A 14,105-nucleotide genomic window follows, 5' to 3' on the forward strand; every position below is an offset into this window, starting at 1 on the left:
AATATACGCGACCACTTATATAGATGGACGCGTGTATAACTTGTTTTAATAGCAATTTTCGAAGTGTTTATTCCGCAAATATGATATTCCAGGAATGTTTTATTCACCCACGTCCGCTGTACACATGCAGTTACAGCCTGGTTATGTAGTCGGTAAAAGCAACACTGGCATCATGTGGTCAAGATGGGAATTGCAGCTACCGAGAGGGAACAGTCCACGCGTCCAACAGTCCAAATAGTCACATTTAAATAAATTTAAGTAAAAAGAGGACAAGCGGTTCAGAAAATGGATGGACGTAAGAGTAACAATAACTCATGGGGATGATTAAAATCCACGAGTATATCTACTCGTTAGTAAATCCATTAGAATGTATGTGCAGTATACCAGTTATTTGCACTTCCTTTAATAAAATAATAAATGTCATGTAAAAGTCACTTTGATGATAATTATAAGTCTAAATACTACATTTCCAAATAACAACAAAACGAGAAAGGTGATTCAATACTTTTTAATAACTTACACCACAGTAAAGTTCAAAATAAACTCAAAATTGACTCAGCTAAACAGGTGCTTGCCTGATTTATTTATACAGTCATTGATGAACACATGATTTCCCCTCGACGTTCACATTTCATGTATGGACTGAATGGATGACAGCAGCGCATTGTGTGACCCGAACTTCAGTCAGCGTTGTACGAAGGCTCCGTTTGGGAGACAGCAGTATGAGAAAGGGCCTTAGAAATCGGGCCTGTCCTTCTTCATCTTGGAGTAGTCCGTGTTTATTGCAAAAAGCTGGGCACACGCACACACACACACGAGTATTAAGTAGACAACTTTGAACTTTGATGCAAGATAAGAGAGAAGGTATGGCTTATCCTGCATGATAAAAGGTAGCTTACATCAAACTCCATGTAAAGGTGGAAAGAGTAAGAAAATGAATCAAAACATAGAAAAATATGGGATGGAAATTCAATATACAGCTCTGGAAAAACATTCACACAAAAAAAAAAAAAAAAAAAAGACCTTTTTTGATATTTTGATAATTTTTCATTTTAAAAGACAAGATATGGCTTTGGAAGTTGTGCTGTCAGTATGTTATAAAATAAAACAAATATGTTCATTTTACTCATACATATGCTTCTAAATAGCAAAATGTGACAAACCGATGATTTATTTATTTTTTTTGCAAAAGGTGCATACCTTGTACTGGTGATTGGGCTCCAATTTGTTCCAAGGCTCGGGGTTGTTCTTGCGATCCCAACTAACAAATGGAAAATGGATAATGGATCAATTTTAACACATCAATTCATATATTTTAAAATTGAGCAATATATATATATATATATTATTTTTTTAACCCAGGGAAAAATAATCACAGGGACTCACGAAACATCAGGATTCTTCAGCGCCAGTCTGCCAAGGTACAGCATGCTCATGGCTGCCCCACCACCAATGAAGACGAATAGGGGGATCAGCTGATGAGCAAAAAAATAATAATAAATGTTTTTCCTTTATTTCTAAGAAAAAGCGATACGGTGATATAAGAAGTGTAAGCATAGACTGTATGCAGATTGAAATATACACATTTATCGGCATATTCGTATTTCCACCTGTCATGGGCCCATAAGAAATGCATGTTTTGTATGATTTCATCAAGTGCCACCGTTGCTCAAATGTCTATAATAATCTCAAAGCCCGTGTGCGGTTGTAAACGGAATGTTTCGAATAGAACGGAGTGAAGGACGGTGCGGTGCGGTCGTCCTCTAGCGAGACACATTTCAATGTCACCGGGTCATTTCTACATATCATATCGAATAGAATTCAAAACGTCACGGCACACACACTCACAGCTGGATGGTTCTTGAGCTGCTTCGCGACGGTCCCGAGCATCGACATGTTGACAACTGACCCGCTCCGCGGATTAAATAAACGGCAACGTGTCCTGTAATGACGGCAGGTTTCTCTGCGGGAGAGCGCTTGTACGGTTTCCCACAGGCCGGAAGGACCCCTGAAGTACACGCCACACCTACTGGGAGCTCAGCCAATCAGCACACGCTTAAGGGCAACAGCTGGCAACATGAGTCACGTGACCGGCGCTTAAAAATATTTGAGCGGTGAGTGGAGAAGTTGATTTAAAAAAAAATAAATAAAAAGATAATTGTGACGTTTGCCATCTTTCCCTGAGGAAGCTGGCAAATTAAAGAAGTATGAGGGAAAAAAATCCTATTCCAGAAAGCATTGTCATTTCCTGTTTCCTGCTCCTATAAAATTAAAGCACTTTAATTCAACACCCAGTGCTCTGCTGTCATCCCCATGTTGCTCACAGCCACAGGGGGATACATTTGCATGTTTATCTGAAGACTGTTTGTCGAGACGTTCGTAGTGACGCATTCACTTTATAGTCCTCAAGTCAGCCCAGTTTAAGGTCGATCAGCCCATAACAAAATCTCACAAACGTGGGAAAATGTAATATGTAAATAAACACCACTTTAACCACAGAAGCAGCGTTTTGAATGGTTCCACTTTTAATACATCACAAAAAAGGCCGCACACATTGTCAAGGGTGGAATTCATGTGGACAGAACACAGTACCTGAGATGACAGAACTTCCCCCAGCATCCACACACATACACGCCACACTGAAATTTAGCCTTTGTTCAGGGGGAAAATAAGAAGAGGGGGGGAAAAAGGAGAAAAAAAAAAAAAAAAAAAAAAAACTTTCAGCTGATACACATTTCACCAGGATACTAAAACTAGGAAAGGTCTGACTACTGTTCCATCCATGTGCACATACACAAAACCAGACGAACGTATGTATGCGAGGAGCATCTCCTCTGTAAAAATCCCTTTCCTGGAAGTGCATCAAAAAAAAAGAAAAAAAAAAGTACATTATCTCACGTAACACCTGTCTGGATTATACAGACATAAAACTAAAAGTAACAGGCTTTTTTTTTTCCTCTTTTTAGCTTATTTTGCAGGTTATTTGAAAAAAATGGGGATGTTGAAACAACTTTACAAAAGTACAAAAGTGAATGTAAAAAAAATGATTTGCAAAAGTAGCAGTTCAGATTGTGCAAATGTGTCTACCAAGAAAAAAAAAAAAACCTATACGCGCGCGCGTGCACACACACACACACACACACACACACACAAAGAGGGAATTGACAATTCTACACCACTAAAACTGGTTAGGTTAGGCAGTCAACTACATCTTTAAACATACCATTAAGACTTGTTTTAATGGTACGGTAACTTGTTTTTAAATTGTCCCCCCCCCCCCCCCCCAAGATACACAAACTGTTCAAAGTAGGAATGTGTACGCTGAAGCTACCAAAGTTTCCCTTCAGCCAGCAATCATCAAAGTGTGAAATGAAAGAATCCAACTGATTTGTCATGCTTTGTACACCAGCCGTGCAAGGTCAAACAAACAGGATGGTGAGACCCAGATAAATAACCTTTTGTAGACTAAAAAAAAAAAGGCTTATTTTAAAGAGTGTGTCAGTCAAGCAGCAACATCTTGAAAAAGTCCTTTTCATAAGACCATCTCACACATGTTTAGCCAAAAGTAAATCTTTGGATTATACACCATAAAAAAAGAAGGGGGAAAAAAAAAAAAAAGACTAAACAAGTAGCTCCTCTTTGGATTGATTACTCTCAATAGTATGATTTTTTTTTGTTTTTTCCAATAAACATTTTATACCTGGCTAGAAAAGGAAACTTTCCTAAAATAAAGCAACAGCAACCACTACTAGGAAATGTGTGAGCTTTGATTAGAAGGTGTCAGCGCGCACGCAGCCTTCGCCTAAGGAGGCGGCGGGAGGGTCGAGGGGGGCGCGCGTGACTCCCTGGCTCGTGACGGACAAGCTGCAGAAGAGCAGGTCCATGGAGGGCAACAGGGGATTAAGGAGGCTGACGGGGCAGAAGGCAGAGCCCCCATGGGGGGTAAAGTTTACCTTGTTGGGGTCTGGGCACGAGGAGACGGGCACTGACTTTTGGTGGTTTGAAGTGCTGAAAGGAAGGAAAGAAAAGTCAACCAGTGTACGACGGTGCCACGACTTATGAGTTTAATTTGCTACGTGAGCACACAAACGCTTGCATCTCAAATCTTATTTCCCCATTGAAATGGCATTAATCCAGTTCAGCTCCCCTAAAAACACCAACAAAAGACTAACGCACCTAGTCTCCTCCCAGACCCGGACTTTTTCGCAGCCCTCCGGAGGTTCTCTCTGGAAGCAGCAGCTCTTGTTGGGTCCGGGCGAGGAGGAGATCAGCAGAGGCAGGGAAAGATCTGCCTCGCTCAGGGGTGACACCGGGGACAGGAGATCCAATCCTGTAGTGGAGATGACAGTTAATTCACCAAAGATGTCGTGGAACAAGCAAGCAGGTTCGGAGCTTCAGGGACCTTTGTGCACGTCCAGAGGGGCGTCTTCGGATATGAGTGGGGATGTGGAAGTGGGAGAAGAGCACGGTGAGGACGAAGCGGAAGACGGCGAGGGAGGTGTCACGGAGGCCGGGTCACTTTGAGATCCACTGCTGCAGCTCTGCGGCGGGACAGGAGCACGGTGGCCGTCTGGAACCTCCAAAAGCTGGAAAGACAGGAAACACTGGAATAAATACAAAAGGACATTATATAAAGATGAATAAAGCTCGAATTTCACCAATCCAACGTAACTACCAGCGATGGACTCCCATTTCACCAAATAAACTGGGCCAGGCAGTCACGTGATCGAACACAAAGTGTCCAGGGCCCACAAAGGAAAAGTTTTCCAAGTGACTCATTTGCGTGAAGCCTGGCCGAAACAACGGAGGAAACGACGGGGAGCGAGTGCGACTCGCAGTCAGAAGAGGCAGAACAAACACTCCTAGCCTTCCCTTTTAATCAGTTTACCTTACAGGCTACGAAAAAGAAAAGCTACAATATGTCAAGCGCTGTCATCTGTCTGCCTAAAAATGGCCACATTTCAGCCTACAACAACTCGACACCCAACTTGAGCAAACATGTTGCGGTTTGCTATGTAATCTCTGTCTGGTGAGCCAATTGGGCTGTTTTACAGATGTAAATAAAGTTAATTTAAGACCATTTCTCAATTTGCCTTCATTTGTTTTATACAAATGTTTTGGTTTGTTTGTTAAAATTATACTGTTGGGCAATATCTGAAGTTGCACATTCCGATCATATTTTTGTCAATTTGACTCTCTGACTTTAACACAATTATCTGAAGTTACTCACCAGTTACTCAGTAACAATGCATTCTTAATTAATTTGGAGGACTACTTTTTTCTTGGAAAAATCTGTTATTAAATTAGCCATTTACTAGAAAATAATGCATCTTTGTTCATCTATGCCAGTGCCGTATAGTGACAGGCAGAGCAATTTAATGCTCTTCCACTAGATGGCAGAAGGTACAATTAAGCTGTGTATCCAACTGTTGCTATTCATACAATAATAATAAGCTTTGTGTTCAACTAATCAGGCCCAGATTTCACACTTAGTAAGTCCATTTGAAAGTAAATCGAGATGACAAATTATTTAGGTATATATACTCTTTCGTTAACATTTTTTGTTTGTCGTTGTGCGGTGATATGTTATTGTAAAATATGTGCTTTGGCTTCATAAACGCTGGTGAAAAAAGTGTGAAGAAAAAAATAATAATAATAAAAATCTGCATTTTTGCCATTACCTGATGCTGCCGATGTCCCGGCTGACAGATGAACATGCCTTCCAGCTCTTGGTTGAGGCCTTCGACGCTGCAGCACAGCCGAGGCACCAGCGTAGACAGGGGAGCCAGCGGGATGGGAATGGGCTGAGTCTGAAGACACAAACAAGTTAGATTTGGATGGAATTTTCAAAACAGACGCCATTTAAGGCTGTCCTGTGACCATCCCCTGTCCTTATGAAGCTCTCTGATGTGCCTTTCACGCAAAAAGGGGGGGGGGGCGAGGGGGGGAGCGCTTGTGAAGAAAATTCCTGAGCACGGCCGCAACGTGTGCCGAGATATCGCAGGAATTTCGTGAAGCGGCAACAAAATCCTCAAAAGCAGCACGACCGCGCAAGAGCGGCTCGCGGCACGGACGGGTTTGTGTAGCTGAAGTGAGCAGAGAGCCTGAAAATGAAAGAAGAAAAAAATAAAATAAAATAAAAAAACTACGACAGCTGCGCTAAAATGCAGAAGCAGTGTTATGTTGTGTCCTTCCTGTTGTTTCAGTGTTTTAGTTCTTTCATTTCCTGTGATGTGCCCAAGTGAGGTGAAGATGGCCGAAGATCTCCACACAGGGTGCAACTTGTTTGTTTACCTCCCTTTGACCACGTTTTTAGCCACACAAGCTTGTTTGTGTGAGTAAAACCAATTTTTTTAAATGGCTTTTCCCATTACTTGCATGGAAGTAATGGACTTTTCCCATTGTACTTAGCTCGACTCTATTCTCGTACCGTAGAGAAACCGTAAAATCCACACTGCGTTGACCGCATCAGTTGACACACAAACAACGGGTCCCCCGTGTAGTTACATGTGCAGAGGAGGTAATAAAGCCATTAAAGCAGCAAATCGGTGATTCGTGCCTTTATTGTTGCCGCCACCCAGCTCAGGACAAAATGGCGGACGAGGCACGGGCGTCGTAAAGTCTAAACGCCGTAGGTCGAGTACGTCGTAACTCGAGGACTTCCTGCATATGCCTTGTGAGTATTGTTATATTGTCTGTCTATGTGTGTTGCTGCGCCGTTTGTGTTCTAATATCATTTCTTAGAGAATTATAACTGCAAAACCGATGCCAGTTTTGTTAGCCTGTCTAGGGCGCTTTGCGTAGTGTGTTAGCATTAGGCTAGCAGACTTGGGCTTGTCATGCAAAATGTTTGTGGTTATTTTAATTACACAACACGTAATTTTCTGTTTTATGTTTCGTTTGACGGAAAACTTAAACTAGGAGCGGCAAGAAACAATGTGAAGCCTCGTTTGTTTTTGTTTATCATCTGCCAAACTGCTGCTTGTTGTGAACAGAGTTGAGTTCGCTGACACCATACGGCGCTTGTATCAAAATTGCTGCTAGCAAGTCAAAAGGAAAATAAATCGGCTGTGCGACAGGTCGTATCACGAAAAACTTAGAAGTCGGATCACTGGTCAGTTAAGGCATCACAAGTTTCATTTCAAAAGTAAAAATGTACATTATAAGTCTTGGCAGAGGTCTCCCCTCCCTCAGATCGGCCCTTTGCACTTGGGGAAAAAGTGAAAAGAGGAGTAGGTGTTCTGAAGGTGTATGTTGCCAGTGGGGCGGAGAAGCACCTGAGTGGTTCCTAGGTTACAGCTCCCGAGAGTGAAGCCACGCTGGCGGTCTCGGTCGTGCCCCCCTGAGACACCAGGTTTGCTCCGCTGCTGCAGCTGTTGTTTTAGTTTGGTGATCTGCAATGGAAAGAGGTTACCTTCAATCAATCAGCCTGACAATCTTTCACACACATATACCACTTCCATTTCATTCAAACAGATTAGAACAAGGAGTGTCGAGAGTTTCATTTGGGCTTATTTGGTTTCTTTATGTTGTTCAACTCTGAAGTTGGCGGACGCTCACTTCCTGGAGTTGCTCAGCGCTACCCCATGACGCCGAGCGTTTGTGGTTGATGACGGCGCTGTCATCGTCCCTCCTGCTCTGTGTTTTGTCTGACCAGTTTGGAGTCTGGAAACAAGAGAGAGAAAAAAGCAACAACATTAAATTAGGTTACTTCGTTAGGTACACAGGCCATTGACATCCAATGCATGAGCTGTATCTCAAAATTCTGCCTTTACAAAGATGACAAATCTTTGACACCGTCGAAAGGGTATCGTCTATTATGGTGGTTGTCATTTGCACTGCATTATATTGAGAGCTATTTTTTAGCTTTGCGAACCAAAATTTTACTTTGGACGAGCTTCAGATACGCCGTCATTTGAATGAAGTGACCAAAAAAAAAAGAAAAAAAAAAAAAAAAAAAAAAGAGACACTAACGCCCGCCAAAGCGACTGACTCCAGGCTTCTTAAGACTTCTCAAACTCATTCGGCCACATCACTGAAAAGGCAGATCAACAAACAAATGTAATACAATGTGTGTGGGAGACTTTCATCTTAATAACACTTCATAAAAAACACTTTATTGCTTTACCTTCACTTTTATTATGTTTTGTTTTTACATTATTTTACAAATCAGTGCAGTTTTTCTTGATTAAAAAAAAAAAAAAAAAAAAAAAAAAACGTAACCACAAAAATTTGTTTTTTGGTGGGGTGGAACGGATTAATCGCGAATTAAACTCGCACATCAAGGTTCCACTGTTCCACATCAAACGACAGCACACGAGGAGTTCAACAAACATGTTCCAGAAAAATCTGCCACAAAAAACAAGTTGTGCTTTTTCTTGGGCTTGTGTTTTTTTGTGTCCGCGTGATTTCACCACAGAAGTACCAGTGATGACAAAGAGAAAAGATGCAATGATAACCATTGAACTGGAAATGGAATTTACTGCAGCATCAGAAAGGGTGTGGCCGCTCACTACAGAACAATACAATTGATTAAATCACAGTTTGATTATTTTAATAATATGCCAACCTTAATTTGACCAAGCAATCGCTGTTTTTGCACTTATTATATACCACATAACGTATTAATTCCAACAATACTTTACATATGAAATGCAAATAGGTGACCTCCCTGTTGCCTCTCCATTACAAGTTTTTCAGGATGTCTTCACAGGGTGAGTCTGTTTTTTTTTACTTTATTTTCAGTTTCATTAGAAAGGGGTTAACTATTCTTGTTTCGAGAGTGTTAAGGAATGGAGACAGCTTGAGTCACTTAAGATTATTTCCTTGCTTTGACATTAACATTGAAGGTTCCACTGCAGTCATATCACACCATACACACAAAAAGGAAGCGAGCGTGCAGAGAGGATGGTGCAGCTGACTCTTGCTCAAGGCCGTGGTCCTCACTGCTATGCAGGCTACAGGCAAACTGTGCAACTTTATCTCAAGCCCATCCTGCCCGTTCGACCAGTATTTCCCAACATTTTTGGGAGCCAAGGCACATATTGAACATCAGAAAAGAAATCACACACCAGGAAGAAATGTTGCAAAAAGCATATTCAGTGGAGCCCCGGTATTCACAGGGGACAGAGGCCGAGCCCATTGGCAAGTCGTAAATTTCCATGAATAATTGACACTGGCCGAAAAACGATTATAACTGCCTATATTAATAGTTTAAACCATAAACATATTGCAGTCTACGGGCTTGCGCTTCGGTGTTTACTGACCTGAACCGATGGATCCACACAGTGACAACAAGAACAAGCGGCTGTAAATAGTTTTAGTGATGTTCCGCGGAGCTGTTGTTACAGATTCTAATGGTTTTGATGCAGCGATTAGTCCTAGTTTGGCTCTCTACCAACCTAGATTGGAAACTATCGTGAGCCAAACCACTTGCTGCAAGCATGGGCGCTGCCATCTTATCTACACTATACATTCCCGCTGACTGTCAATAACAGATCTACTGCGGCTGCTGTTAAATTTGTGATTGGATGAGTGAGTGCGTGTAGGCAGAACTACCGCTTCTGCTGCAGAAGTTCTGTTGTGCTGACAACTAGTTAGAAGTTTTTTTGGGGGGAGTGTTTTCAGACTACAGTAACTGTTTGTTGTCCCAATTAATCACTGGGAGCCTTCCCAGTTAACATAGATATTTGACTTCTAAAGCCGTCAATGGCAGTGAATGTGTTAAAGGGAAACTACAACAGAATGTTAGATTTTTGATTTGATGAGTGAGCTGTAGGCTGGAAACACAGTGAGTGAGTATGTGTGTCGGCAGAACTTCCACCTTCCACCTTCGAGCAAGTTAGGTTGAGCAGAAGTTAGGTTGAGCGTACAACTAGTTATATGGGTTTCTTTTGGCTTGTGTACAGCAGACAGTAACCGTTCCTTGTCTCAAAATACTGTAAAAAGACGCAACAATAAACGCTACGTGTTTATGTTGTTCGATATCACTTGATTTCAGACCGATACCAGTACGAGTATTCACTCTTGAGTACTCAGCGATATCCAGTACAGATACCATTAGTACATACTTTTGATACATAAAATTTCAATGAACAAAGTCACAGCTAATTGTGAACGCAGACCTTTCTTTCTCACTCACATGATGATTCGGCAATGTGTCAAACTGCCACATTGTAGTGCCAACTACTGGTGAGGAGGACTGACTCAATGTCAGCTATTTTTGCTGTATAAGTATTGATGGTTGGTATTGGTAAACCAATACCTTGAAATAAGGCCGGTATCTGTACTCCCCCATCCCAAATACATACTGTGGAGATTATATTGCCGCGACAATAAAAATTTGACTTTTTTCATATTACAGAAACCTGAGAATAGGTGTGTTTTCAGTGAATAACGGAGGATAGGTTCCCCCTCCAAAAATGATTTTGCTAATAGGCGATTTTGCAAATGCCGAATCGTGAATATGAGGGGGTCCACTGCATACTGAAATAATGGTAATTTTGGGTTTTACATTACAAATTACAAATCTGGGCCTGTTCACTTGAAGACAAAACCACAGTATTCTCTTGCATGAACAGCAACAGGTGGATACACAGGATAAATGTACTTTCTGCCATCTAGTGAGCGAGAGCATTAATCTGCCTGTCACTATACATCGCTAGCATAGGTAGACGAACAAAGATACATTATTTGTAATAAATCATTTTCAGACCGATTAAGTGAAATTGGATCATTACCTGTGGAACACGTGATGATCACACAAATATGCCGCAGCACAGTGGCTGGGAATCAACATGACACATTTGTGACTGGAAAGTCAAAAGTCCATTCTAATGACACATGGAAGCAAAAGTTTCTCGCTTTCATTCAAAGTGCCATCGAGAAGGATTCTCATCTGACCTGAGTGGATTTGTCCTTTCGACACAAGCCGCCCTCGGGTTCTTTGGGCCAGTGGCCCTGCAGGTACGGGCCGATGATGGCGTCCAGAGACATCGTCCGCCTCATGCCGGGGCACAGCTGCTGCGGTTTGGCCTTTCCAGCTGTCATCAGCATACAACTGGTGTTAATAAACATTATACTGTAATGTATACATTAAAATGTTGACCACTGAAGTAGCATTTTGCATTGCTCGAACACATTGTTATGATTACATAAAAGCCTAAGTCAATACTAGTTAACTAAACAGGTATTGAAAATAATTGAGGAAAAAGATATACTTGTGTACATTTCAGACTACGTCCTTTTTTATGTTGACTTAAGGAGTTGAATCAGTACCTCTATTTTTTCAAGTATCTGTACTACAGAGAGTGAGTAGTTGAAAGAGTACTTTTTTTTTTTTGTTAAACATACTCTACTGGAGTACAAGATCATGTGAGTACTTTTGCATACTAGCCAGTATTACTGGCTCCAATGACGATTGACAGGTGGGGAGGCTCATACCTGACTTTCCATCCCTGCCTTTGGATCGGTGCTTGCTGGCCAGCTGATAGGGGACCGTCGCCTTGAGGGGCTGCGGGCCTAGGGTAGCTCCACTCCGGCCTGACATGCCTGCTGCAGCCGTCGGTGGACCAGCGATGGATGTGGAGGAAGGTGATGGAGTGGGGTGGGGGTGCTCTCTGGGAAGCACTGCCGCTTGCTACCCCTCGATTGTTCGCTGAATAAACCAGGCAAAATCAAGCCCGAGTCACCGAGTAGACATTCCCACGGGTGGCTAAGAGTTCTCTCCGACGCCGCGTGGTTTGTGGCTCGTCATGAGTTTTTCGCCACTTTTCTTGTCGTGTTGTGGCGAGTTAGCTGCCTAGCAAGCAAAGTTTTCTTTGTGAGGATGTGGAGATGTTTTCAGCTCGCTGGCGAACGAGGAAGCAGACACTTTCCACAGGAGGGGGGCGGGGGTATTAAAAAAAAAAAAAAAAAAAAAGAAAAGAAAAGAAAGAAGTCAACACAGGGCCGACTCCGGGGGGTTTCTAATCAAATTCAAAAACGTATTCAAATGTTTTTTTGTGCGAGCCGGAGGAGCTGCGGTGGCCCGGAAAGTTGCGAACTCGCTCCCAGGGTTCAGTCCGCAGACTCCAAACACCTCCGCCACGCTGGTGTGGGTTTAATTATCGACGAGGCGGGACTTAGTGGGCATTCGTACTTCTGATTGGTCAGGAGAATTTGGAGCTGCTTTCCTATTGGATTATTTACCACCAATCTGTCGAACCACGCATGCTAGTTAGTACTTGACGCCCCCTCTGTTTCATATCACTTGTTGATACATTTGAACGTAATATAAACCTTAACATCATCGTTAAATACGTGAAATGATCACTTTAAACATTTTCAATACGTGTGTATTAATGAGTGAACTTTAAGGGGTAATCGGTACGGAAGCGTATTGCATTCACTTGGATTAAAAAAAAAAAAACTCCTGTTTTTCTGAGTAATTTTTTTGAGGGCTTTGTTTTTCTGACTATTTTTTTCTGTTTTTCAGACAAAAAAAATTTCCACCTGTTTTTCTGACTATTTTTTTCTGTTTTTCGGACAAATTTTTTTCCACCTGTTATTCTGACTATGTTTTTCTGTTTTTCAGAGTAATTTTTTTTCCACCTGTTTTTCTGACTATTTTTTTTTCCGTTTTTCGGACAAATTTTTTTTCCACCTGTTTTTCGGACTAATTTTTTTCCACCTGTTTTTCTGACAAATTTTTTTCTGAGTTATCGGGACACATCGAACTCACGTGAGAACCTGCGAACTGCAAGTGACTCTTTGCGGACTCACTAATGCCGGTTTACTGCTCGGCCCGGATTGTGGTACATACGCCGGCGAAGCCGATTCCGGCGCCTCAGCTGCACACCATGTGGGTCCAGTATTTTCATCAGTCTCCTGATCGTCTCTTGAGTCACCACGTAGCCAGCCTGAATGCATTTTAAATGCATTATCTTGTATCCATGGAGCATACCATATCTGTCCAACTGATTCTGGACAAACATTGCTGTATCTAGCCTGATCTGAATGGGCTTTCCTCCTGAACAAACGCAAAGTCAACATGTGCCTGCGTAATGTCGACAAACTAATAACAATACCATCTATGTGACTCAAAGACAGGAATATCTCCCAATGTCTTAAACCCATATAAAAATAAAACTTGATCAAACTGAATAAGCCGGTCATGTTGCTTACTACGGATTCCGCAAAGAGTCACTTGCAGTTCGCAGGTTCTCGCGTGAGTTCGATGTGTCCCGATAACTCAGAAAAAAATTAGTCCGAAAAACAGGTGGAAAAAAATTAGTCCGAAAAACAGGTGGGAAAAAAATTTGTCCGAAAAACGGAAAACAAATAGTCAGAAAAACAGGTGGAAAAACATTAGTCCGAAAAACAGAAAAAAATAGTCAGAAAAACAGGTGGAAAAAAAATTAGTCCGAAAAATAGAAAAAAATAGTCAGAAAAACAGGCGGAAAAAAAATTAGTCAGAAAAACAAAGCCCTCAAAGAAATTACTCAGAAAAACAGGAGTTTTCTTTTTTTTTTATCCAAGTGAATGCAATACGCTTCCGTAAATCGGTGCAGGGTGTTCGGAAAGTCACAGTGCACTTGTTTCAATATCATATAAAGGAGATACATATGTATTCTTTATTGAAACATGACTCTTAATAAAAAACAAACAAACAAGTGGGCAGGGACTTTTCGAGCATCCTGTACTATTATTATGAGGCCACCAAGTGGTGACAACATTTGCCTTACTGTTCTGAGGTTCAAGGTTTGAATCTTTTTTTTCGGCCTTTCTATGTAGTTTGCATGTTCTGCATGTGTACTCCTGTTTCCTCCCACCCTCCAAAAACTTAATTGACGCTAAATCACAGGTGTCAAACGTCATCCGCCACATCCTTTTTGGTGGGCTACTAAATCAAATAAAGTGTGTTTACGTCATGTTTCTTGTCAAATGGATTTGGTTGTTTTATTATGGGAGAGAACCTGTCCCCAAATTGCATTTTCTTAATTTTTTTTTACAGATATTACATGCATTTTTTTCCACTAAAGCTGAATCTGATCAAAGATGGACATTAGTTAGAAACTTAAAGGTAGAGTTTTTTTTTTTTTTTTTTTATGAAACCACTGTGCCAG

General features: G+C 41.5%; 2 protein-coding genes across 2 annotated transcripts; both read right to left on the reverse strand.

Moving 5' to 3' along the window:
- Positions 1 to 493: 493 nt before the first annotated feature.
- Positions 494 to 2,008, reverse strand: ndufa4b (NDUFA4 mitochondrial complex associated b). Its single transcript, XM_061756458.1, has 4 exons — positions 1,849 to 2,008; positions 1,387 to 1,475; positions 1,201 to 1,261; positions 494 to 792 (listed from the first exon to the last, which is right to left on the reverse strand). Exons 1-4 carry the CDS (start codon positions 1,894 to 1,896, stop codon positions 736 to 738), a joined length of 255 nt encoding a protein of 84 aa, XP_061612442.1. The 5' UTR covers positions 1,897 to 2,008; the 3' UTR covers positions 494 to 735.
- Positions 2,009 to 2,502: 494 nt separating this feature from the next.
- On the reverse strand, positions 2,503 to 12,366 carry LOC133469421 (protein FAM117A-like). Its single transcript, XM_061756457.1, has 8 exons — positions 11,443 to 12,366; positions 10,903 to 11,042; positions 7,561 to 7,665; positions 7,278 to 7,394; positions 5,682 to 5,810; positions 4,403 to 4,586; positions 4,177 to 4,330; positions 2,503 to 4,008 (listed from the first exon to the last, which is right to left on the reverse strand). Exons 1-8 carry the CDS (start codon positions 11,546 to 11,548, stop codon positions 3,771 to 3,773), a joined length of 1,173 nt encoding a protein of 390 aa, XP_061612441.1. The 5' UTR covers positions 11,549 to 12,366; the 3' UTR covers positions 2,503 to 3,770.
- Between the last annotated feature and the right edge of the window lie 1,739 nt (positions 12,367 to 14,105).

The sequence above is a fragment of the Phyllopteryx taeniolatus genome, chromosome 19, assembly GCF_024500385.1.
Source record: "Phyllopteryx taeniolatus isolate TA_2022b chromosome 19, UOR_Ptae_1.2, whole genome shotgun sequence".
NCBI lineage: Eukaryota > Metazoa > Chordata > Actinopteri > Syngnathiformes > Syngnathidae > Phyllopteryx > Phyllopteryx taeniolatus.

Coding starts and splice junctions, on each gene's coding strand:
- ndufa4b (XM_061756458.1), bottom strand. CDS start 1,896: ATGTCGATGCTCGGGACCGTCGCGAAGCAGCTCAAGAACCATCCAGCT. Junction 1,476..1,848: donor AGCTCAAGAACCATCCAGCT/GTGAGTGTGTGT, acceptor TTTGCTCATCAG/CTGATCCCCCTATTCGTCTT. Junction 1,262..1,386: donor CTGAAGAATCCTGATGTTTC/GTGAGTCCCTGT, acceptor TCCATTTGTTAG/TTGGGATCGCAAGAACAACC.
- LOC133469421 (XM_061756457.1), bottom strand. CDS start 11,548: ATGTCAGGCCGGAGTGGAGCTACCCTAGGCCCGCAGCCCCTCAAGGCG. Junction 4,331..4,402: donor CCCTCTGGACGTGCACAAAG/GTCCCTGAAGCT, acceptor TCTCCACTACAG/GATTGGATCTCCTGTCCCCG. Junction 4,009..4,176: donor CGGGTCTGGGAGGAGACTAG/GTGCGTTAGTCT, acceptor CCTTCCTTTCAG/CACTTCAAACCACCAAAAGT.